The sequence below is a fragment of the Trichosurus vulpecula genome, chromosome 3, assembly GCF_011100635.1.
Source record: "Trichosurus vulpecula isolate mTriVul1 chromosome 3, mTriVul1.pri, whole genome shotgun sequence".
NCBI lineage: Eukaryota > Metazoa > Chordata > Mammalia > Diprotodontia > Phalangeridae > Trichosurus > Trichosurus vulpecula.
Window position 1 is genome coordinate 93,775,537 of NC_050575.1, and position 26,419 is coordinate 93,801,955.

Genomic DNA, 26,419 nt, shown 5'->3' on the forward strand with positions numbered 1-26,419 from the left:
ATCTATTCTGCTTCAAAAGTATTAAATAGATTATTTGTGAGGGGTTGGGGATCCAAGAGGGTCTTTGGTCCTGTACTAGTGGTGGCTGTCTTGGAGGGGGAAGGGTAGAAGGACAGATGATGATCTCCTGATGCTGTCTGGTGAGTAAAGCAAGGATTGGTGGAATAAAAGGAATTGAGTTTGAATCCCTAATGCCTTACTACCTCTGAGACTTTGAGCAAATCATTTAACTTCCTAATTTTATAGTTGAGTAAACTGATTCTCAATCTACAGAGGAATAGAGCATACTGGAATGTTTCTTCAATTTAATCTCTGTTCCACATAAATGAGACTAGGGGCTTTGACTGGCTGACCTCTCTAAAGTCCCTTCTGGCTCTAAGTGTTCTATAACCTATGATACCCCACGATTTTCCCACTTCTATGCCATTCTTTTCACTGCTCATTGGAACTAGAACTTCCCCAAACTGATTTTGATCCCTATTTGTTACATGGAGTCCACAATTCAAGGCCCAACTCAATTACCCCCCTAAGAATCCTTTCTTGAATATCCCTTCTCCCAAACGGCCATATTTTTTCCTGTCCTTAGACTACATACAGCATCATGTATCATCGTCAATCAGTAAACATTTATTATGCACCTATTATGTGGCAGGCACTATGCTAAGTGCTGGTCATAGTTACCTATGCCAATATCTTATTCAACTGCTTGACTGTGAGTTCTAAGAAACTAGCAACTATGTCATATCTAAACTCTATATTTCCTCCACCATAGGGGTTTGTAAACAGTAAGTTCTTAATAAATGTTTGTTTCATTGCATTAGAGTCATAGACCATTAGAGTTGTAGGAGCTCTAAAGTTCATTATAGTTTTAGAAATTATCTAATCCTCATTAAAAATAAGGAAGCAGGCTGAGAGAGATTAAATGAATGCCCAAAGTCACAAAGTAACCTAGAGGCCAAGCCAGAGTTAGATGCCATGGACTTGACTCCCAGTAACCTCAGAAGACAGTGAGGTGGCATAACAGATAGATTCCATCCCTGTCTCAGATTCTCATTAGCAATATGACCCTGGACGAGGATCACATCACTTGAACCTTCTCCATCTCAGTTTCCTCATCCATAAAATTGAGGTAAAAATAGCACCTACTTCACAGGATTCTTGTAAGGATCAAATGAGATGATGTATATCAAAACAGTTTGTAAACCTTAAGGCACTATATAGATGTTGACTGTTGTTGTGGGTTGTTTTCATTGGCATCCCAGAGGACCATCTTGGGTCATAAAGCAACTTCAAGTCCAAATAACACCCAGGCCAATGGCCCCACTGAGGATTCTAAACCTCTGAAAAGAATCCTGGTTTTGCTCTGAATTCCTTGGAAATTTGCTTAACACACATAGACTTCAGTCTCCAGGTATGGTTTGGAATATCCAGGGCTGGTCCAGAACTGTCCAGCTGCTTTAGTATGGAATATAATTGCAAATATTATGTGTGATTCTGCACCCACAGTGTGGACAATAATCTCTATGAGCCCTCCCACTCTGAATTTCAAAGACTGTATGACCCTTACTTCCTTCTATGTATTTTGTGGCTTGGGAATGACTTTTGGGGGTATTGCTAGGACATATGGGAATATTTTTATCATTACAAACATATTACACTGGATAGAATTAGAGTCGGAAAGAACTTATGTGGGCATCCAGTCCAACTCTGACTTAAATAGGGATTCCCTCCACAATATCATCCAAAAGTAAACATGTAAAGTACAGTTGAGTGACCAGAAAGTTGACCCATGTGTAAATGCAAGTTTTTCAGGGGGGAAATGTATTCATTTTCCAGGTATACCAATGCGTGACTACAGGCATTTACTAGAGTTGTTAGGCCATTGGGGGTGCTTCTCCATTAATTATTCTGGACTGTAGTTATAGCAATTGTTTGTACTCTCAGAAATTGGAGAATCAGACTATTAGACCTAGATGAAGCCACAGAAGATTAGAGTGGAAGGGAAATTAGACCATAGGACTTCAGAGTGGAAAGCAGCCTTAGAGTGTAGAGTACTCAGTGTCAAAAATTGGAATGACCAGAGAAATTATCCAGAGAAACTAAGGAAAGGACTTGCCAAATGTGAGTATGGGGAAGGCAGGGAGTGATGAGGACCTGTGGTGCCAGTCTCTCAAAGACAGAAAAGGATTACACTAATGACCCTGGAGCTGTAATTAGCAGTAGTAGAGTTTAAGCCATAATGTTTTTGTTATTTAGTCATTTCAGTCATGTCATGTGACCCCATTTGGAGTTTTCTTGGGAAATACAGTGGAGTGATTTGCCATTTCCTTTTCCAGCTCATTTTACAAATGAAGAAACTGAGGCAAACAGGGTTAAGTGACTTGCCCAGGGTCACACAGCTAGTTAGTGTGTGAAGCTAGATTTGAACTCAAGCCTTATCTTCCTGATTCCATGCCTGGCACTCTATCCACTGTATCACCTAACTATCCCCTAAACCACAATATGGGAGTGCAAAAGACCTTGACTTTGTCTTCTGGTATTAAAATGAACTTTTCAAATAGTGTATGTGTGATAGAAAGAAGACAGCATTTCTGGCAACCTGAAGTATTTTTCTCTTTTCCAAATCTTGAAGATAGTATCATGAAGTTGAATACCTATGTGGATTTAGTGGGAGAAGAGGAGGTAAAAGTGGAACTCGCTGAAATATCAGAGTTGCCTATCTAATAATCCTAAGTGCATTTGCCCTTGAAGGGGAAGCCAAACCCCAAGGTGACAGTGAGTTTGGAGAAGTATAGGATTCATGAGAGACATTAGAGATCTGTATGAATTGCATATGGAGCTCTGTGCATCCATTTATTCATTTTTGCATTTTTTGTTACATGAAACAGTGACTATTCTGTAACCAATATAAATAGCAAGCTTGAGTGCTTATACCAAATCTGAAGGCCCATTTATTCACACTTGTGGAAACCTAGGCACAAGTTATATTATTAGATTTCCCGGAGAGAAATTTGGTTGGGTCAAACATGAAACAAAGAGGGATTTGAGTATGCCCCAAAGACTGGATCTAGTCCAGAGTTTGGGATGTTAGACAGGATAAATATAAAGTTCAGTACTTAGTTTTCCAAAATCAATAATACAAGAACTGGTAGGATAAAATACAGCTAAATACCAGGAAACATAAGAAAACATTAGAATATAAGCTCTGTGTACCATTTGGCATGTGTATGTTTATATTGAAATTACTTCATTGTCTATGATACCTTTTAGCAAGATGTAATTTCCTTCCTTATCTCTTTTAATTAGATCTATTTTTGCTTTTGCTCTGAGATCATTAGTGCTACTCCTGCTTTTTTTTATTTCAGCTGAAGCATAATAGATTCTGCTCCAGCCCCTTACCTACTCTGTGTGTGTCTCTCTCTGCTTCAAATGTGTTTCTTGAAAACAACATATTTAAGGATTCTGCTTTTTAACCACTATGCTATCCACTTCCATTTCGTGGGTGAGTTCATCTCATTCATATTCATGGTTATGATTACTAGCTATGTATTTCCCTCCATCCCATTTTCTCCTTGTTTAACCTCTATGTGTGTGTGTGTGTGTCTCTGTCTCTGTCTCTGTCTCTCTCTTCTTTTACCTTATCCCAACTCACCAGTGTTTTGCTTCTCACTACCACCTACCCTAATCTGCCTTCCCTTCTATCAGTCCCTCCACATTCTCTTATCCCCTTCCCTTCTACTGCCATATAGGCAAAATAGATTTCTATACCCAACTGAATGTTTATGTTATTCATTCTTTGAGCCAATTCAGATGAGAGTAAAGTTCAAGCAATGCCCCCCCAAGCCTCCCTCCCACACACACAACTTTCCCTCCACTTTAATAGGTCTTTTGCGCCTCTTCTCCTGAGATAAAATACCCAATTCTACCTCTGCCTTACCTCTTCTCACAGTGCAATCTTACTTCTCACCCTCAATTTTTTCTAATATTGTTCCATCAAAGTCAACTTATGCCCACATCTCCTATCAATGTATACTCCTTCTAACTACCCTAATAATGATAGAGTTCTTAAGAGTTACAAGTATCATCTTCCCATGAAGGGATGTAAATGGTTTAACCTTATCGAATCCCTAATCTTTCCTCTTCCTGTTTATATTTTTATGTTTCTCTCAAGTTATGTATTTGAAAATCAAATTTTCTGTTCAGTTCTTGTCTTCATATCGGGAATGCTTGAAAGTCCTCTATTTCATTGAATATCCAAGGACTATACTGTTGTACAGGATGGGTGATTCTTAGTTGTAATACAAATTCCTTTGCCTTCTAGAATATCATATTCCAAGCCCTCTAGTCCTTTAATGTATAAACTGTTCAATCCTGACTGTAGCTCCATAATGTTTGAATTGTTTCTTTCTGAGTGTTTGTAGAATTTTTTCCTTGACCTAGGAGTTGTAGAATGTGGCTATAATATTCCTGGGAGTTTTAATTTGGGGATCTCTTTCATTAGGTGATCAGTGGATTCTTTGAGTTTCTATTTTACCCTCTGGTTCTAGGATACCAGAGGAGTTTTCCTTGATAATTTCTTGAAAGATGATGTCAACAGTCTTTTTTTGATCATTGCTTTTAGATAGTCCAGTAATTCTTAAATTATCTTTCCTGGATCTATTTTCCATGTCACTTGTTTTGCTAATGAGATATTTCATATTGTCTTCAATTTTTTTATTCTTTTGATTTTGTTTGATTATTGATGACTCATAAAGTCATTAGCTTCCACTTGCCCAATTCTAATTTTTAAGGAATAATTTTCTTAAGTGAGCTTTTGTAGCTCATTTTCCATTTGGCCAATTCTACTTTTCAAGGAGTTTTCTTCAATGCATTTTTTTACACTTCCCATTTTTTGTCTTTCCTTTACCAAGCTGTTGATTCTTTTTTCATGATTCTCTTGCATCACTCTCATTTCTTTTCCAAATTTTTCTTCTATATCTCTTAATTGACTTTTAAAATCCTTTTTGAGCTCTTCCGGAAGTTCTTTTTGGGCCTGAGACCAATTTATATTTTTATCTTTGAGACTTTGCATGAAGGCATTTTGACACTTTTGTACTCTTCTGAGTTTGTGTTTTGATCTTCCCTGTCACTATTAAAACTTTCTGTGGTTAGGTTTTTGTTTGTTTGGTTGATTTTTGCTATTTTTTTTCCAGACTATTACATGACTTTTAAATTTGGGCTCTGTTCTGGAAGTAGAGGGGTGCTGTCCCAAGCTTCTTGTGCTGAAAGAGCAAGGCCTTGCCATTGGCTTGCTGTAAGATGGGATGAGGGCCTCTCAGCTGGCTGCTATGCCAGGACTTCAGGACCTGGGCACTGGCCTGCTGGGGTATGGACTGCTGCTGACTTGCCCAGATGCTCCCAACGCTGTACTACACTCCCTTTTTAGTCAAGTGAGACAGACCTTTCCTGCCAACCTTTTAAGTTTTCTTGGGCCAGAAAATTGTTTCACTTCATCTTTTTGTTAGTTCTGCCACTCTAGAGTTTGTTTTGAGGTATTATTTTATAATTGTTTGGAGCTGAATTTGGGAGAGTTCAGGAGAGTTCCCCCCTTACTCTCCCATCTCAGCTCTCCCTGTGCCCCCACTGCTTCCTCCCCAGATAATATTTGTAAAGGAAAGAAACCAGCAAAATTCGTGGCACTTAAAGCACTATATAAATATTTATTCACTTTTTCTCCCCTTCTTGTTCCTTTCCCCCAACATGTCTACAACTAAGTATATGCAAAGAAATTGACAAAGTACAAATTAATTCCTAAAGGTTCAGAACAGCTAATCAGGAAAGGCCTCTTGTGATAACTGGTCTTTGACTTGAGCATTGAAAGACCATTTGGGAATATAAAAGACAGAAGTGAAAAGAAAGAGTATTCCAGGAATGGTAGAGCAGGAAATAGTATGTTTTGTACTTGAAACATCAGATAAGCCCACTCGAAATGTAGAATATATGAAATGGAATGATGTAAAATCAATCTAGGCTTAGAAAATAATTGCAAAGTTACAAAATCCTTCTCCAGCATCATGATTTGTTGACTCTTTTCCATTGGTTATACCTATCTTTCTAATATCATGTCATTGACCGTAGATGTACATAGACATTATCCTGGTGTGCTGTCCCATTAGTTCTCCATTCTGCACAAGCCTGTGTCATTGACATGTATATGCTGATTCACATAGACCCATTTCTCCCCTTGAGAACATGTTTAATCAACATGGCCTGGAAGTCTAAAGAAAAGGCTTATGCATGGCAGTGACCTCACAGCAACAAATATCCCTTACAAAATCTGTGACTTGAAGAGCTTCAGGTTTGATGGAAAACTTAGAACCCAGAATTTCAGAGTTGGAAGAGACCTTAAAAAATAGAAGAACATTAAACAATCTTAGAACCAAGAACATAAATTATCACATGTCGACCTGAAAGTTTGGTTAAAGGAGGCAAACAGACTAAGTGACATATACATTTATATTGTTTATTCCCTTAAAGCTAGCAGATGCATGATCATGGAGTCAGAAGGAAACTTCTGACTGACTGACAAAAGAATGAGAAGGTTAAATACACTTTAAAACAATTTATGATCTCCTTATGAGAAAGGAAGTTTCTTAGTTGAACAAGACAAGACAATTGACAAAGTAGTGTCAGTTAAAAATTACGATCCCAAAATGTCTGTGCTTCTCTTGTGTATACAAATGTCCCTAGGTTACCAAGATAAGAGAAATCCCACTATTCTGGTTGCAGACATCTGGTCTCCAACAGGAAAGATACCCCTTGTCAATCTTATTTGGTCTTTGCTGACATAGGAAAGGACATTTTTAGAGTAGAGCAAAGCCAGTTTGGTTGATTAGTTCAATCTTTGATCTTATTGGGGTTCAAGTAATCTGAAAGGATTGTCACACAGTACAAAGGGTCTTTAGAACATAAAGTACAGACTCTCAGAGCTACGAGGGACTTTAAAATGAAGTCATGTGTCATCAGTTTTTGCATGTATAATCAATTCCTTTGTCAGGCTGCTGAAGTCTAAAGACCACTTCTCAAAATAATGTTTACAAATACATAAAATTAAAATTAAATAGGACATGAAAAATATGCAAAGGTTAGTGAGAATAAAGGTGATATTTTTTAATCCAAGTTCACATGCCCCCTGAAATCTGTCTTGGGGGGTTCTATGGACACCAGGTTAAGAACTCTTGTCTTAGAGTATAGAACATAGGTTGTCACAGAAAGGAAGGACTTTATAAAATGGAGTACAGAATGGCAACCTTAAAAGAGACCTCACAACCTAGATCATAAATTCTTATAGCTAAAAGCACCTTCAATTTCACTTAATCTAACTACCTTTTCAATGCCTGAATACCTCCTACAATCTCCCTAACAGAGGGTCATCTAGCCTTCCCTGGAACATATTTATTGACTCAATAACCATCTATCAAATGCATACTAAGCACAAAGCACTGTGCCAGACACTGGGGGATAGTCCATGGTAACTGAGACATAGACTTACCCCCACGGAGCTCACAATCTAGAAGAAGGAATATGATATGCAAAAATGTGAAAAACTATGAATAATATTGTAGAATGAAATATAATGAGTTTAAGAAGGGTAAAAGCACTATTTGCTTGAGAAATCTTAACTGAAAGGTTAAAGAATCATTATGAACTTAGGCAGAGGATGGGAATTGAAATAAATACTCCTGAAGGAGACAATATTTGAGCTGCTCTTAATGAACAAACTGAATTTGAAAAAGCTCAGATGGAAGAAGAGGAAAGTCCAAGTATAAGGGAAAATGTAAGCAAAAGCATGAAGAAGGGACACCATGGGGCAGAAATGGGAAGGCACATAGCATATTTCCAGTAAAAAGGGGCTCATTGATTATTTTTTTTAAAGAACTGTTCCATTCGGGTACTGCTCTAATTGTTTAAAAAGTTGTCCATTGTACTTTGATATTTCAAAGAATCTGAGATATAATCAATGTAGGAACACCCCTCAACCATGTAGATCTGAACTCATCCATACTGTCTCATCTTGCAGGTCTCTAGTTGATATCCTACCATGCTTTCTCCACAATAGGTCCACCTCTGCCTGCTACATGCTTTCCTCTAGACCTCTTGACCTCATATAAATATCTAATGGAGTCCAGAGACTTTCCATTGGTTATCCTTTGCTTTTAACATATGGACCAGCCTACCTTTGGTTTCAGTCACACAATCCTCTGATGAAATTCTTTCTGCCACTTCTCTTGCCTAATTCTTCCTGTGTTATTGTAGCCTGCTCACACCCACCATACACCTCTCTATTATCCTTTGGGTGACCTTCAAATTTAATTTGCCAGATCATAGGATTGTAGCTTTAAAGCTGGAAAGGGTCTCTACTCTAACCTCAACATTTTTACAGATGAACACACTGCCTTTAGTCCCCATTCCACCTCCTCTCTTTAGCCCCTACAAAATCCTGTGTTCCAAATCTTTCCTCCAGTAAATCTTCAAAAACATGTCTCACTGCTCCTAGGCTCTTCTCTTCATCCTTCAGGAAGAAGGAAAAGTAACCTCTCTTTTCTATAATCATTGTTTACAAACGTTCCAGGAGACAAGTGCTAAAGACCTCTCTGTCTGCAGAGGACTGACTTTCAATGCCCCCACACACTTAAGTGTTATCAAAGTTTTACAGGTGAAGGAATGGTTGCCCAAAGAAGCTTTGACTTGCCCTAGATCACATAGCTTGAAGGAGTGCAGCCAAAGCTTCGAACCTGGAGGCAACTTTTGTGGTATAGGGGATGGAGTGTTAGGTTTGGAGTCAAAAAGACCGAATTCTAATCCAGTCTTAGATACTTATTAATTGTGTGATGCTAAGCAAATCACCTAACCTCAATTTCCTCAGTTTCCTTAGCTGTAAAATGAGGATAACAATAGCATCTACCTTTCAGGGTCATTGTGAGGATCAAATAAGATGATACTGTAAAGTGCTTAGCACAGTGCTTGGCACATAATAAATAAATGCTTATTCCCTCCCCCTTCCCTTCAAACCTATGTCTCCAGACTCTATGAATCAAACCATGCAGCAACGACCAAAAATGAATTTTTTGGCCACAGAAGACAACCTATTAAATCAGGTATGGGCTGAGATCTGCATGGGTGCAGGGAGTACTTTCCCTGTATACAGTGATAGCTCTGCCTTAATTGCCTCTGCTGAGTTACTACTGCCACTCTGCTGGAGTTTAAGATTAGTGATTGCTTCGTTGACCTTACTCAAAAAATACATCCTTCAGATACCAAAACAAACAAACAAACAAACACATGAAAACCTAGAAATTAGAGTTCATGATTATTCCAGGGATGTACATAAAAAATAAAGGACAAAACTAATCCACTGTTAAGAGTATGTGAAAAATCAAAGAAGAGGAAGAAACAGGAGATACTCCATCCTTTTTCATCTCACTGGTGAGATGAATTGGTGACAAGAGGCTGAGAAACTACAGAGGGGAGAAGGGGAGGAGGGGAACAGGGTTAACATTCTCTTGGGGATGTGGTTGTTTCTGTAGGAATGAACGAGACAACAAGGGAGAGAGAGAGAGAGAGATAGAAGGGAAAGGGCTCAGGCCTTGAGTTTATATATATACAAGACAGACAATATGAACACTTGAACTACATGTAGCACAGTGGATATAGTGCCAGGCCTGAAGTCAGGAAGATGAGTCTTCCTGAGTTCAAATCTGGCCTAAAACACTTATTACTGCACGGCTCTGGGCAAGTCACTTATCCTTGTTTGCCTCAGTTTCCTCATCTGTAAAATGAGCTGAAGAAGGAAATAGCAAATCATTCTAGTATCTTTGCCAAGAAAACCCCAAGTGGGGTCAGAGTCAGATACAACTGAACAACAACAGCAAAAATCCAGAAACCCAAAGAGAGAAAGTCATGCAGGCGTCGCATATTTAAATATTCCAAAGATCTATGAGTGGAAAAGAGCATTGTTTGAAGATTTAGGTTCAAATCCTAGTTCCATAACTTGCTACTTATAGAATTATGGGCAAGTCACTTACACTCTTTTGGCCTCAGTTTCTTCATCTGGAATTTAGGGGGCTCGACTAGAAGACTTTCTGGCCCTAAATCAAAGATCTTGTGACCATTGCAGGTGTTTTTTTTCATCTGTGCAAATCATGACCTCTTGGCTCAATAAACAATTTCATTTGTCACTATGAACCAAAGAATTCATTATCCACCTCTCCACATTCATTGAGGCTAGTTCTGAGACATGAACTACAACTGGGGGACATGAAACACTCTGGTTTCTATGTTCTGATGTCCCAGTTCTGTCTTTCTTTACTTTAAGATCCTCCCATTCTTTGACTCTGCAAGATCTCTTTAGCCTCCTCTCCCTTTTCTCTCCTCCACCCTTTAATCACACCCCCATTCCACACACCTGTCTTTGGGGAGGAGTTTCCTTATGGGGCTAAAGCAGTTGACAAAGAAGTGTGAATGAACAATAGTCCCAGCCTTTCCTAGGTGATGTTTGCAACTTGAAGAAGGAAGTGTTTCCAAAGGCGAAAGCTGCTGTGGCAATGGGGAAGAGATACCAGGATGGGTGTGATAACTATTACACACCTACTTATACACACATGAATAGATACCTAGCAACACACACAAAAACATAAAAGGATATTTGTAGGCAAATGGGGGAGGGAGAAAGAGAGAGAGAGAGAGAGAGAGAGAGGAAGATGCATATACATGTATATACATAGATAGTTGTTGATATACATATAGGCATAGATATGTAAATACAGATATCTAGATACACACACAAATCAGGTCCAGAACTTGAACTAAATTCTCTTCCCTAGATTCTGCCAGCTGGGCTCTCCCTGACACCCACAGTAACCTGAAGTCTCTACTCCTAGAACCAGCCTAGCCAGGCTCTCTCCAGAGTCCAGCAATTTTCTATCCTTTCCACCCTCTCCTCCCTGACCCAATCAGCCTACTCAGTGGCAAGAACCCTGAAATCAATAAAGTCAGGTTTAAGTCCTGGTTTTATTGCTGACTCCTTTTGTGACCTTCAGCAAATTATCACTTCTCAGGACCTCATTTCCCTTACATGTAAAACATTCTATATTCTATATTCTAAAGTGTCTTCCAGCTCTGATATTCCAAGTCCTGTATTTGTAAGTCCTGTGTGTCTCTCTACCTCAACACCAACAAAAAGCCCAGGGCCAGTGGACTGAGGAAGGCGAGATCCCCGACCACATGTGCAGCCTATTGTGATGAACTCCTAACTGCTCCCCCTAACTCCATTCTCTTCCCCTGAAACACACATCTCACAGACCACCAAAAGAATTTTCCTAAAACACTAGTTTTGACTGCTCATTCTCCCGAAAAGAAAGCACCAATGACTCCTCATAGTCTATAAAATAATAACCAAACCCTTCATCATCTTGATCCTCCTCTAATGTCCAAGGACTAGGAATAAGTAGACCTTGTCAGTCTTGCCACCAATGTGATGTTATATAAAGAAATAATTTCTTTCAGCAAGAGAAAGAATATGAACTATGTGATCACTAAGTACTCTTCCAGCTATTAATAATATCCTACAATATTCTATATAATATATAATACATATTCTATGTGATAGTATGTAATATATAATGCAATATTCTATAATTCTATAATATTCTATGTCCAAAAGACTCTCCTAAATCTGAATTTCTATATCCTGTGTTCTTACATTCCTTCTAGTCCTAAGTTATTTGTTCTATGATGAAATTATGGTTATTTCAATAAATCTATCAAAAAACATTTACAAAGCACCTACTATGTACCAGGGGCTGTGCTAAGCACTGAGGATACAGACTAAAAAAAATAGCCCTTGCCCTCAAGGAGCTTACAATCTGGGGGGAGACAACATGTAAATAAATATAACAAACAAGACATAAACAGGACAAACAGGAAATAATTAACGGAAAGAAAGCAGTAGAATTAAGAGAGGTTTGGAAAAGCTTCCTGTAAAAGATAAGATTTTTAGCTGAGACTTCTAGGAAGTCAGGGAAGTCAATAGGTATAGTTGAGGAGGGAGGAGAGGATTCCAGAGATGGGAAGAAAAGCCAGAAATGATATCTGAAGCCTATTCTGTGAATGTTAGTCATGGAACAACCAGGAGGTCAGTGTCACTGGACCAAAAAGTACCTGTTGTGGAGTGTTATGGAAGAAATAGTTCCTTTTGGAGTTTGTGTGCTAGGTGAGTGCTGCCAAATAGTTCTACCACAAAGCAGAAATTGTAGAGGTAAAAACCTAAGTTTTATTATGCTTAACCTTAAGCACAGGTCAGGATGTAGAAAAATTATCCTGAAGCCTGATTGGAATTTCTGAGAAACTTTTATAAAGAAAATTATGTCAGAGAGACTGAGAAATAAATTCTTTTAAATATTGCAAACTTGCACATTGTTTTAGGTTATAAAAGTTTTTTTTAAAAAAAGATTTCTAACCCCATGCTTCCATTAGTGTCATAAAAGTTGAACAAATTTAGTCAAACAATCATAATCTCATACGTCCCCTAAGGAATGTTACGCAGACTTTATAGGTAAATTAAATCTGGTTACAGACTAAACTATACTTAGAGGGTTTGCAACGGATTGATTGAGGGGGTAGGAATTTACGCGTCTCTAATATAACCAAGGAGTCAGGGGCAGCTGGTACTTTTCTTCAAATAACTTGGATCACTTTGTCTCTCCTTTGGCTTCTATCTGAATGTCAAACAGTCTTTACTTAACACTATATTCCAAGAGTCAGGTTTTGGTCAGGTGAGGTTAATATTAACAGAAGACAGACTTTTGGTTATACAGTTCCAAGAGAAATGGCTCTGAGATCCAAATAATGAAAATAATGAAAAATTCCCATAACAGAAGTAAGATATAAGAAGGCCAGAAGGTTAGGAGGGAGCTAGGTTATGCAGGTCACTGAATGCCAAACAGAAGATTATGTATCTGATCCTGGAAGCAATAGCAATCTACTGGAATTTATTGATTAGGAGATGACAATTCCCTTTAATTTATTATTTTAAATAGCAATGATAATGATAACTAACATCAATATTGCATTTTAAGGTTTGGAAAGTGCTTTCCATACATCTCATTTTAACCTCACAACAATCTTGTGAAGAGATAACATTTATAATGTGCTTATCACAATTCCTGGTGCATAGTAGGAATTAATGTTCATTTCTTCCCCCTTATCTCCATTTAGAGGCTGAGAATGTGACTTCTTACAATTACTGTAGGAAAGGCCTGTCTTGGCCTGGTAGTTTAGGTTGGAGATTGGAATGAAATGACACTTGTGGAACATTTAGCAGTTAAGAAAAGGAGAATTCCTTAGCTTTCATAAAGAAAGGTTACACCACAAAGATATTTGGTAAGCATACCCTCCCCTGTGCCATCAAGGTCCCTGGTGAGAGATGGCACACACTGAAAATATCTGCTACAAAGCATTTGCCCCATTAAGTTCATTTCAGAATGCAGCACAGTTGACTGAGAAAATTACTCCAGAAAACAGCACTGAGCTGCCGAGGTAGGTATGGGTCTAATTCTTTGCTAGGCAAGGTCCCATGGATCCCTTAGGGCTGTGCTGGCAGCAAATTCTGGTATGGACACCCCTTACCAACCCTCTTAGGGCCCTCCCCACATGTCAAAGCTTATAAGGTCATAGCACAATATGTAATTTTTGTAATATAGTGTTGGGATCTTTTTGCTAGTATTTTATTCAAGATTTTTGCATTCATAGTCATTAATGAAATTGTTCTATAATTATCTTTCTCTGTTTTTAATCTTCCTGGTTTAGGTATCAGTATCATATTTGTTTCATAAAAGGAGTTTGGTAGGATCTCTTCTTTACTTATTCCAAATTATTTAATATTGGAATTACTTGAACTTTAAGTGTTTGATAGAATTCACTTGTAAATCCGTTTGGTCCTGGCACTTTTCTTTTAGGAAGTGGATCTGCGACTGGTTCAATTCTTTTTTCTAAAATAGGTCTATTTAGATATTCCATTCCCTCTTCTGCTAATCTATGCAATTTATATTTTTGTAAATGTTCTTCCATTTAATTTAAATCGTTAAATTTACTGACATATAATTGGGCAAAATAACAACTTTGAGCAAATAAATTATTTTGACTGTTAGAAATACCCAAATTAACTGTAAAGGATAAATAGAAATATGTAGAGAATAATTTTACATACATGTCTATTTGTGTCTAATGGTGGCAATGGGAGGGGGAGGGAAGAAAAAACAGGAAAAAGAAATTTACATTGTTACTTTGTTAGCAAGTTATACCTAGTAGATTGGCAGTTTCATGTGCAATCATCTTTTTTTTTAAATTATACTATCTTATGGAAATGTCTGTTTTACTCCATAAACATAAAATAATGTAAATTTAAAAAAACTAGGTCACAGAAGTTCATTCCATCTCCAATAGTTCACTTCAATAAGACAGAAAAAAATAGACATGGAAGGGTCAGAAACAACTGCAGGGCCATATGCTGATGCCTTCATACCAATGTGGGTTAGGACAGTTGGGTGGGGAAGAGCCTAAGGCTTTTAGCAATTACTGCCTGCCTCCCCACAAGAGTGAAGCCAAGCGGGAAGGAGGGTGAACTGCACCACCCCTGCCCCCATCCCCAGTCTCTTGTATATAACCTTAGTTTCAGATGCTATATATGCTCAAAAAAGGCTGGAGGCTCATTGTCAGGTTCTCTCTCTCTCCCCCCCCACATATGTAAATACACACATATATGTACATATCATGTATATGTGTATCCATTTTTGCAGATGAGGAGACTCAGGGAGAGGTAATTATACCCCTGACTTTTTGCATTCAATGATAACAAAAGGAAAATGGACCCTCCAACATATACAACTCAACATATTGAATTTAGTTATCTTGGTCCTCAGCCTACAGATATGGCATCTATCGCTCATCCTGAACTGGATGCTTTTCCATCTTTGTAGATTCTATGGGAACTAGCAGCATTCTGCAAGCCCAGCTTTCAAGAATCCAGGGTCATCTCTCCACGGAACAATGAGGCATTGGACTTAGAGGGCTCTGCACGTAGGTGTTTATTAAATGTTTGTTGAATGTGTGTATAAATGAATGCAGCAATGAATGTTTCATTAACTGTTTTTAATTGGAGTGAGGGAGAAGAGGGAGGGGCATTTGCATTTTCTTTCACTAAGGACTCCACCCTTCTAAAATTTTGTCACTCATCTCCTAGGTGTATCTGTTCTGCCCTATCTCTTATATAAACATCAATCCAGTTCTCAGTTGGAACAGACTTAGGGACACCTGCTAAAATACCATTTGCTGAAAGCCAGTAAAGACTTGTAAATGTCAGGGCAGCAGAGCAATGTGTTTTCTTTCTCAGGGGTATCATAAAAGCTGGAAAGAACCTTAAAACAATAAAAGGGAATGCTACATTTGAAAGGAATCTTAAAAGCAAGAACATAAAATCCAGAATTGGATATTTTGAACATAGAATGTCAGAACTAGAAAAGAATCTTAGATATTAGAATGTTATAGAATACTGGGATACGTAGTATACAATATTAGAACATATAGTATAGATGTCAGAATAAAAGAGCAAAAAAATAAAGCTAAAAAGGGGGGAGAGGAACCTTAGAACATAGAACATTGAAGGTAAAATGATCCTTAGAACTTAATGTTTTAGTATCTTGAGGGCTGGGACTATATGTATCATTTTTATCTTTGTACTTCCCCAGGACTTGGCACATTGTACTGAACATAATAGATTCTTAAGAATTAGTCATTCAATTGAATAGGATTTAAAATGTTAGAGCCAAAAGAGATCATGAAGCATAAAAATATTAAAAAGTAATTAACATGAAATATTAGAGTTGTAAAGAAAATGTAGACGGCAGAACTATAGAATATTAAAACTCATTGGCGCCTTAGAATATTGAACAGGCAAAATTTGGGCTGAAAAAGGAATTAGACTACAGAACATAAAATGTTGGAAGATAGAAGAGGCCCTACAAATGTCCTAGTTGCAATTGTTTCCTTTCACAGATGAAGAAACTGAGACAAAGAGATGGGAAATGATTTCCCTAAAGCCACATAACTGGTTAGTGGCATAACTGAGACTGAAACCCACGGCTTCTTATTCCCAGTCCTGGGCTCTTACCACCAAAGCAGGCTGCCTTACAGGAGTCACTTGACACATAGCTCAGTCTTGCCTAATATCTTAATTAACTCCATTGTAGGTTAATGACATCATTTGTCTCTGTTGTATAAATTGAGCGAGAGTTCATTGCTATCTCCAGGACTCAGCTGAACCCAGAGGACAAAGAATGGCTGCCTCAGTCCTTCATATGATGATGGCCTTAGGGCTGCTAACTTTGATTCTTCCCTGTCATGCTGGTGAGTGTTTGCAGTGTGAAATAGGAGAAACAGTTGGTACAGTTACTATATAATCATTGGATGTGAGAGATGAAATCTTAGAGCATCTTATCCACCATAACACTCCCCAGTCTTCATTTTATCAAAAGAGAAACTCAGGCTCAGTAAGTGGAGCTGACCTGTGAATGCCAAGCTAATTTGTGTATGTATATGTATGTGTGTGTAGACACACACACATATATGTGGTTACGTGCATATACATATATGTGTGTGCATGAATCTATATGTGTTTATATTCATAAGTTTGTGTTCATACATGCATGTACGTATAGGTATGGATAGGGATAGAGACTAGATCTGTGATTCCTTGGTATAGGAAATTTCTGGGTGAGAAAACTCCCACTACCAATGCAGGTCAGTACCTTTTCTACAACGTATAGTCTTAGAGACTTGCCTAGACCACTGTGAGGTCCAGTGACTAGCCAAAGGTCACACAGACAGCCTGAGGCAGAGCCAGATTTAAACCAACTGACCCTCAGGCCACTTCTCTAACCACCATGCCACACTGGTTTTTTCAATATGATATAATTTAATACTATATTTAATGACACGGCATATAATATATAAGAATATGTAATATAATACATAACACAATGTAATGTACAGTTTGTCTGGTATTGTATAGGATAGAAGCATAGAATAGGATATAATATGATATGGTATGATATGATATATGATGTGATGTGATGTAATATAACATAATATAACATTATACAAGGTAGCAATATATGGGTTATAATAGTTGTAACATAATGTTATATAATATAATGCTAGTATGTAATATAATTAAATTATATGTTACATTGTTGTTCTTTAGTCATTTCCAATTCTTCATGACCCCATTTGGGGTTAAGTGACTTGTCCAGAGTCACACAGCTACTATGTGTCTGAGGCCATATTTGAACTCACAAAGAGGAGTCTTTGTGACTCCAGGCCTGGCACTCTATCCACTGTGTCACCTAGATGCCTTATGTTACATTACATTATATCATATCGCACCACATTACATCAAATCATAGTGTTCTACATATTACCATATCATACCACATCCTATATTCTATCCTATAATACTGTAATACATATATATATATATATATATATATATATATATAAAACACGGTATGAGAAAACTTCATGTAATATAGTAACTAATACAACAGAACATAACCTAACATCACCTAACATAAAAATAATTTAATGTAATTTATAGCATATATAATCTAGTTGAATACTGAACATTTAGAGTCATAGGATAGGATAGGGTAACATGTGTTATATGATGAGATTTGATACTTTATACTAAAATACATGATGTGGTTTTATATATCTAATATAACATAATGTAATGCAATATAATTAGTATATTTAGTTATTTAATGTTTTGATATAACATCCCACATAGTACAACAGAAAAACACTCAAAACTGGAAATCAAGGAACCTCTGCCACTCCCTGTATGCTGTGAGACCTCGTATAAATCCTCAAACTCTCTAGTCCTCAATTTGTTCATCTATAAATGAGAGTCTCTCAAGCATGTTGTATAGCCAGTACTCTTTTTTTCTAACTTGTTATATTATAAGGATCCTTCTGGCATTGACATTCTACTCTATGTTCTAACATTCTAGATCGTAAAGAAATTCCCATTTCTGATATTCTTTGTTATAAAGAATTATCCAACTCTGTCAGTCTGTGATATTATAACCTCCTTTTCATCAACATTTCATGTTTTCTGTCCTAAGGAATCTATCCGCTCTGACATTCTCTCTTCTGTGTCCCAGAACTTCTATCTGGAACACTGTCTTAAGGGAAAGGACTTTGTTGCTGTTTTTTTTTTCTTTTAATTCAAGCATCTAATGCATGGGAGACACTTAGAGAAACTTTGTTAAAATGGTTTTGCTATTTTAGAGTCTACATTCTAAGGTCTCTTTTAGATTCAATAACCTGTCTTCTAACATTCTGTGTTCTAAAGTGCCTTCTTACTCTAATATCACATGTCCTCTTTTTTTTAAGTCCCTTGCAATTCTGACATTCTATGTTCTATATTCGAAGATGCTTTTCAGCTCTAATATTCTGTGTTTGGTATTATAACATTATACTTTCTAAGGTTTCTTCTGGATCAACATTTCTATGTTCATTGTTTTAAGTGGATTTCCATTTAAAATGTATGATCTAGATTCTATGATACAGACAATAAGATCCAGAGAAATTTCTTTCAGAGATAACAGAGGGAAGATAAATCTAATATTGTTGCCATTTCCTCCAAATGACTGAGGCAAATCTTTGGGTCCCAGGTGATGAGCCATCCAATTCTGGTGAAAATTCAGACAAGGATCTCCCATCAGTCTTAAACTTCCTAGGCACTGGGATCATTGATTCTGCAGTGGACTATGTTCTCAACTCAATATTCCGGAAATCGTAAGTAACACGAAACCCATCAAGACTGCATTTTGGAGATTCTTATTGGTATAACATGGGGCGTATTATTAAGACTGAATTGTCCAAAAAGAGTCATGTTTTATTCTTCTGTGGGCTTCATGTAGGCCTGGATATCATGACCATCAAGAAAACCTACATTCTATATTTTGTATAACCATAACCTATAGATATAGATATATAACATATGATTATATATGCATACATATACATATGTATGTTCACAATCCTTAGTTTGCCATGGAAGGCTCTGTACTGGCTTCTTCTCTGCTCTCCCTAGCTCAGGGCCAGGTATTGCTGGAGGTTGGTACAAACATGGACCATAGTCCTTATGCATGCGGTGGCAGTCCCAGGCAAGGTAATGCTAATAATGCTGAAGCCAGAACTATAGTTCAGATCCCCTGACTCTCTATCAGGTAAAAAAAGACTAAGGGAAAGAGGCAAAAATCAAACAATTACTCTTTGATGAGCACCTACTGAAGGGCTGGAGTTTGAAGAAAGCAGAGGGATGAATAAACCACAGTCCCCTTCATGTCAGGTGCTTACAAGTCAACCTAATTATTTACAGATGAGAAAGCAGCCTGTACAGACTGGAATCATTGAATCCTTAAATGGAATAATTGAACATGAAATGGTAGATCTAGAAGGGATCATAGAACATACAACGTAGAATATTTTAACTGCAGGGAACCTTAGAACATAGCGTGTTAGGGCTTAAAAAAGCATTAGGACATAGAATACATCATAAGTTGGATGAGCTTGTAGTACGTGGAATATTAGAACTAGAAAAGATCTTCTTATGACACAACAGACAGGATAGAAAAGTCTTTAACAGATGAAACATTTGTGTGAAAATCAATCTAAGAACATAAAATATTAGGGCATAATTTGGCCTTAGAATATAGAATAGCAGAAATGGAAGGACCCTTAGAACATAAATCACTGATGAAGAGACACAGGCCACTTTGTATTATTGAAAAATAGTATTTGTAGTAGGAGGCTCAAATTCTAAATGCAAGGCTCTATCAATTACAACACACTTCTGGGAAGGCATGTAGAATTATAGGTTCTTGCATCTTGATTTGGAACCTCTTCCCTTATTTTACAAATGAAGAAAGTAAGGTGAAATGATTTGCCCAAATCTATAGAGGTAGTACACATTCAAGGTGGGATTTAAATCCAAATCCTATCTTTTGACTTCACAACATAGAACATAAATAAATTCACTGATTCAACAAACATTTATTAAATGCCCACTGACCAGACACTGTTCTAGGTGCTTGGCATACAAAAATTTTGAAAATTAATCTCTGCGCTTTTTAGCTTTGGAAAAGTCTTTGGAAAATAGTACACAGACTATCATCTATAAAGATGCTTTTAAACATAGAACATAGAATGTTGGAGACAAACTTGTCTAATTTGCCTTAGTTTGGTTCAAAGACAATTTATTTTGTCTCTTTTTCTCACTCTTGTCAAGTGGCTTTTCAGAATCATCAGAAAAATCAAAAAAGGATTCAGAATAACAAGTAAGTGGGTGATTTTATTGTTTAAATTTTTTTGAAAATATTTAATTTATTTATTTTCAGTTTTCAACATTCATTTCCATAGGTTTTAAATTTTCTCCCCTTTCTTCCCCACTCCCTCCCCAAGATGGCATGCAATCTGATATGTGCTCTACATATGCATTCCTATTAAACACAATTTCACATAGAAAGAATTATAGAAGAATTATAACAAATGGGAGAAACCAAGAGAAAGAAAAGAAAACAAAACAAGAGAAAAGAGTGTGCTTCACTCTGCATTCTGACTCCATAATTCTTTCTCTGGATGTGGATGACATTTTCCACCATGAGTCCTTTGGAAAAGTTTTAGGTCCTTGAATTGCTGAGAAGGGCTAATTCTATCAAAATCAGTCCTCGCACAGTGTGGCTGTTACTTTGTACAATGTTCTCCTGGTTCCACTCATTTCACTCAGCATCAGTTTGTATAAGTCTTTCCAGGTTTTCCCAAAGCCCACCTGCTCATCATTTCTTATAGCACAATAGTATTCCATTACATTCTTATACCACAACTTGTTCAGCCATTCCCCACTTAATTGGCATCCCCATGATTTCTAGTTCTTGGCTGCCACAAAAAGAGCTGCTTTAAATACCTTTTCCCATATTTATGGTCTCTTTGGGATATGGCCCTAGAAGCGCTATTCCTGGGTCAAAGAGTGTGTACATTTTTATAGCCCTTTGGGCAGAGTTCCAAATTAGTCTCCAGAATGATTGGATTAGTTCACAACTCCACCAACAATGCATTAGTGTTCCAACTTTCCCACATCTTCTCCAGCATTTATCTAAGTGGATGCTTTTTACATTTAGGTACCTTGGTTTGAATCACGGCTCTGCCACTTACCACCTATGTAACCATAGGAAACCAATTTGCCCTCCCTGAGACTCACTTTTCTCCTCTACAAAATGGGAAGAAAAATCCCTGACCTACTTTCCTTATGGCACTATGAGAATTACTGATATCATGGATGTGAAAATGCTTTGTGAATCATAAAGAACTCTAAAAGGTGGGGCTGATCTGTCCCAGATATTTGTTCCAAATGTTTTAGGAGATCAAAAACAAATTTCAAGACACAGAAACTGTTTCAGAATCATATCATAGAAGCAGAAGGAATTCCAGAGACCATCTAAACCAATCTTTACTTGAAAAGTAAACATTCACTATGTACAACGCTTAAAGCTTGGGCCTTAGAAAGAGCCAAAGATGAGTAAGATGCAATCTTGCCTTCAAGGAAGGAGGAGTCTGTGCATAAAGAATAGTACGAGCGGAGGCATGGGGGTTAAAATAAAAGGCATAAGTCCTATTCTGGGAATATTGAGCAGACCCATTTGGATAGAATGTCAGGCATGCAAAGGAAAATAGAAGAAGATATGGTTAGAAAGATATGTTGAAGTCGTACTGAAGAGAACCTTGAATGCCAAGATAAGGAATTTGTCCTATAATAAATATTATGGACAATAGCGTGCCACTAGATGTTTTGAAGCCCAGAAAGGACGTGATTGGAGATGTGTTTTAGGAAAATTATAGAGGCAGTCCCTGGATAACAGCTAAGAAAATACAACTCATTCTCTTTATTGCAGACATGGGTGTGGAGTACACTCTAAGGTATGGTAAATATGTTGGCTAGACTTGCTTTCTTTTGTAATCTGTTATAAAACAAGACTCGTTGATGGGAAGATAAGATAGGGGACAGGGAGGAATATATTTGAAAATTATCATTTTTTTTTGAAACTTTTTAGAGTAAGATTATATGAACAATTGAGTGCAGGGGGGATCCAAAGGAGAGAGTCTGGAGTTTTTATATGGATTGGAATAGATGATTTCTGAAGTCTTTTTCAACCTTGAGATTGCCTGTGATTTTGTGATGTTGTGGTCAGGAGATTTGTTAGCAGGTCTTAATAACAGGAATTCTTACTTACCCTAATCAAAAGTTCAACCCAGAGAAATGAAGTTATAATGGTGAAATTTCAGGCATCAGCAAGTAAGTAGGGGAAGTTGTTTGTATCCAGGAAAGTCTTACCAGCAACCCCCAATTCACAAACGGGCAGTTACCCTCCCTATCTTGCCTGAATGGTAGCAAAAGGATGACACTGGCTTGACTGCCCATGTTCCTAGGTGAACTCCTATTCACCAATCACAATCTTATCCATAACTATCTCCCTGTCTCAGCCAGATTCACAAGCTCTACCAGAGATACCATAAGTTCAGCAGCTAATTTACAGAGGAGGAATATGGTGCTCAAAGATGGAAAGGGACTTGCACATGGTATAAACAAGAAAAAATAACAAGACCCTAGTCTTTCAGGAGGTATCAGTTCATTGCCCAGGCTGCCTGTTTGTTGTCTCACTCTCTATCTATGTCTAGTCATTCATGTTCCCACAATATCTTCTGTACCATTCCTAGAAGTAGTTTAGCACATAAAACATAGAAGATGCAACATGACATCAAGCAGAACATGCTAAAGCCTTCTTGCCCAACCAAGCCATCTAAGGCTTTGCCAATGTTAGTAATATTTTAACTCTAATTGGATCCCTACAGTTTCCATTATCTTTACTGATTTGATAATTAAAATATTGAAATAATTAAATGATCATATGTTTAATAATTTAATTCACCAAGTTTTTAAGTACTTACTTTGTGCAAAGACTGAAAAAGTCACTGGCATACAAAACCAAAAGGAAAAGTGCCCCTGACAGAGGAGCTCACATTCTAAAAATATGGCATTATTAGTGTGTATGAATTAACTAATTCTTTTGACTGAGTAATTATTCAGATGAATTAGCTAATTACTAATTTTGTTTAAATAATAATTCACTTGAATTAACTAAATTACTATTAATCTTGATAAATTAACATTGCTATTTTGTTGTTAACACCTCTCTAGAAAATACTTCTGGCCATTAGTTTTTGTTTTGTTTTCTTTTTTTCCTGAAGGCCATTACCCAGGCAGCTCCTGGACCAGATACAACCTTTCCTGTTCCTTAACCTCACTGGCTATTCAACCAAGAATCCCTGAGTTGCTGGGACATCCATGGCTCTAATCCTTTGGCTCAGCAAGATGCTGGTGTTACGTAAATGGACCCTCTTCTCTTTTTGAGCTGCTGGAAGACAAAATAAAGTCCCCATACTCAGACATTCAAGTCTTTTCTACGTTAAAACCTTTGTTTCAGAGGGCTAGTGTTCTTGGAATCAAAATGTCAGTACTAAACCAGTCCAGAGATGCTCTCTGGCTAAGGGAACACCTTAACAACTATATTTTCTAAGAACAGGAGTTTAAAGTTCTAAACCCTCCTGGATTGATCCTGTACTGGAGGAAATGTTCTTGAAATACCCAAGGGCCCTGTCCTGTTACCATCAGGTACCATCAGAGGAGTCTAGTAACCATCAGTGACTCTTCATTTGGTGATATGTGATCTTACTCATTTCAATTCACATTCTATGTGCTTGAGTACCTTTTCTCGGTGGGGCAGGGCAATTTTGATTGTGCAACATAATTCCCTTTTAGCTCTGGGCACATTTTCCCGCTTTAATGAAGGACAAAACAAGAAAAATCTGCTTCATATGGCATTTATTGACATGGCTCTAGTCTAGGTCTGTTACAATTCATCATAGTTGGCTACACATGGCAGAGGAGAGAGAAAAGAGTCAGAAGACCTGGGAGAATCACCAGAAACATATTTTGTTCTTGAGTTATTGCAGTCATGTGTGATTCTTTATGACTTCATTTGAGGTTTTCTTGGCAAAGATACTGGACTGGTTTGCCATTTCCTTCTCCTTGTTTTACAGATGAGGAAACTGAATCAAACAGGTTTAAAGGACTTGCCCAGGGTCACACAGCTAGTAAGTGTCTGAGGATGGATTTGAACTCATGAAGATGAGTCCTTGTGACTCCAGGCCCAGCACTCTGGCTATGCACCATCTAGCTGCCCAGAAGCATATAGTCACACTCATTCTTCAACCACAATCAACAAGCTTTTTCTTATTAAGTGCTACAGTGTGCCAGGCATTCTACTGGACCCTGGGGATACAAGTACAAAGATTGCGACAAACCTTGCTTGAAAGAAGCTCTCATTCCTGCCATTGCTCCGTACTCATCTCAAGTTAGACTATTACCTGAAAGGCAAAAGAGCAGCTGTGGATAGATTGAATTTTCTAGTTGGATGATCCTTCCCCAGGGTCTAGGAAGCAGGCACTCTGTTGCAATGAAAAAAAAAAACTCCCATTACAAAGTAGTTCTCCATTCATTTCTTGGTGACAGCCACCCAATAGTTCTTGCTGCTCAGTCATTTTTCAGTCATATCTGACTCTTTGTAACCCTATTTAGAGTTTTCTTACCAAAGATACCGCATGGCTTGTCATTTCCTTCTGCAGATCATTTTACAAAGCAGGGTTAAGTGACTTGCCCAGGGTCACACAGCTAGGAAGTGTCTAAGGCCAGATTTGAACTCAGAAAGATGAGTCTTCATGACTCCAGGCCCAATGCTCTACCTACCACACTCCCTAGCTGCCATCCTATAGAGAGGGAGGTAAAACCAGAATGGACAGAGCAGTCTGAGGCTCAGATGCAGAAAGTGTATCATAAGCTGGTTAGGGGAAGACGAGTCTTGAAAACAGATCACCTGACTCTCCTCCTATGCTTCTTTCCACTGAACCATTCTGAGGGAATACTTTGCCTTTTTTTTTTAGAGGCAATCAGGTTACGTGACTAGAATAAATTCTTCTCACCACATATTTAATACAGCTTGCATTTCAGAGTGCTTCAAAGTTTACAAAGGATTTTACTCATCAGATTCCTATGAGGTAGGTAGGTCAAGTATTATTATCCTCAATTCACAGAGGAGGAAACCGAGACTCAAAGAAATGACTAGCCCAAGGTCACAAAGCCACTCAGAGCCAGGACTCAAACCCAGGTCTTCTGACTCCAAAATCAGTGCCCTTTTTATGTGTCATAGACCTCTTTGGCAGTCTGTCAAAGCCTATGGACCCCTTCTTACAATAATACTTTTAAATGTGCAAGATAAAATACAGAGGATTACCAAGAAAAATAGTTACATTGAAAAAGAGCACACCCCAAAAGTCTTAGAACAGTTTTTAGGGTTAAAAGCTTCTAAAGTATAAATGCTACTATCTTACAAAAAAAAAGTCCTTTCTAAGTATAATTATTTAAATTTCTTTTACATATATGGATTTTGGACAATATATATTTTATTTTAACAAGACAGGGTATCTTGTCATTAGACAATATATGCATGACAGTTTCTGGGTGACACTTTCTCAGATCAGTGGATCAGTAGAAGAAATCCTATTGCTTGGTCACGTGATCAATCTCCATTAGACTTTTTATTGTAGTGTCATGTCAAAATTGTCATGTATGTGTCAAAATCCCATTCTTCGGATGACCTTAAGGCTAGAATTACAAATGCAATCCTTTCAATCAATGAGCAGCCACTAATGAAAACAATTACCAGGTTCAAAAATCTCCTAGAGCATTGAACAGCACAAGAGAGTAGTTATGGTGAATTTCATTAAGAAATATATCAATAGTTTAAATTTTCAATAGCCTTTCAGATTTTGTTTTCTGTAAGTTTGTAGCCTTTGTGCTTCTAAAGTTTTAAAGCTTAAAAATGCAATAAATCTTTTGGGATGTTATCAAAATTATTAAAGTTATCAAAAAAAAATTTAAATTCACAGTCTATAGGTTAACAACTCCCACTAAAGTATACTGTGTTTATTAGACATTTGCTGAATTTTACCCAAGTTTGAATCCCATCTCTGAGATTCTCTAACTTGGTGAATCACTTTTTTGAGCCTCTGCTTTTTTCATTTTAAAACAAAAGTAAATTATCTGTGGCACCCTACCTCACAGAGGAGTTGTGAAGCTCAAAAGAAATGATTTCAGATCTAAGGAACTTTGTAAAATAAATTCTTTACTTTATAGTATTTAAATTCA

General features: G+C 37.4%; 1 protein-coding gene across 1 annotated transcript; it reads left to right on the plus strand.

Annotated features, from left to right (window-relative positions):
• Positions 1-16,370: 16,370 nt before the first annotated feature.
• Positions 16,371-18,898, plus strand: LOC118842140 (uncharacterized protein C5orf46 homolog). Its single transcript, XM_036749765.1, has 2 exons — positions 16,371-16,440; positions 18,771-18,898. Exons 1-2 carry the CDS (start codon positions 16,371-16,373, stop codon positions 18,896-18,898), a joined length of 198 nt encoding a protein of 65 aa, XP_036605660.1.
• Positions 18,899-26,419: the final 7,521 nt, after the last annotated feature.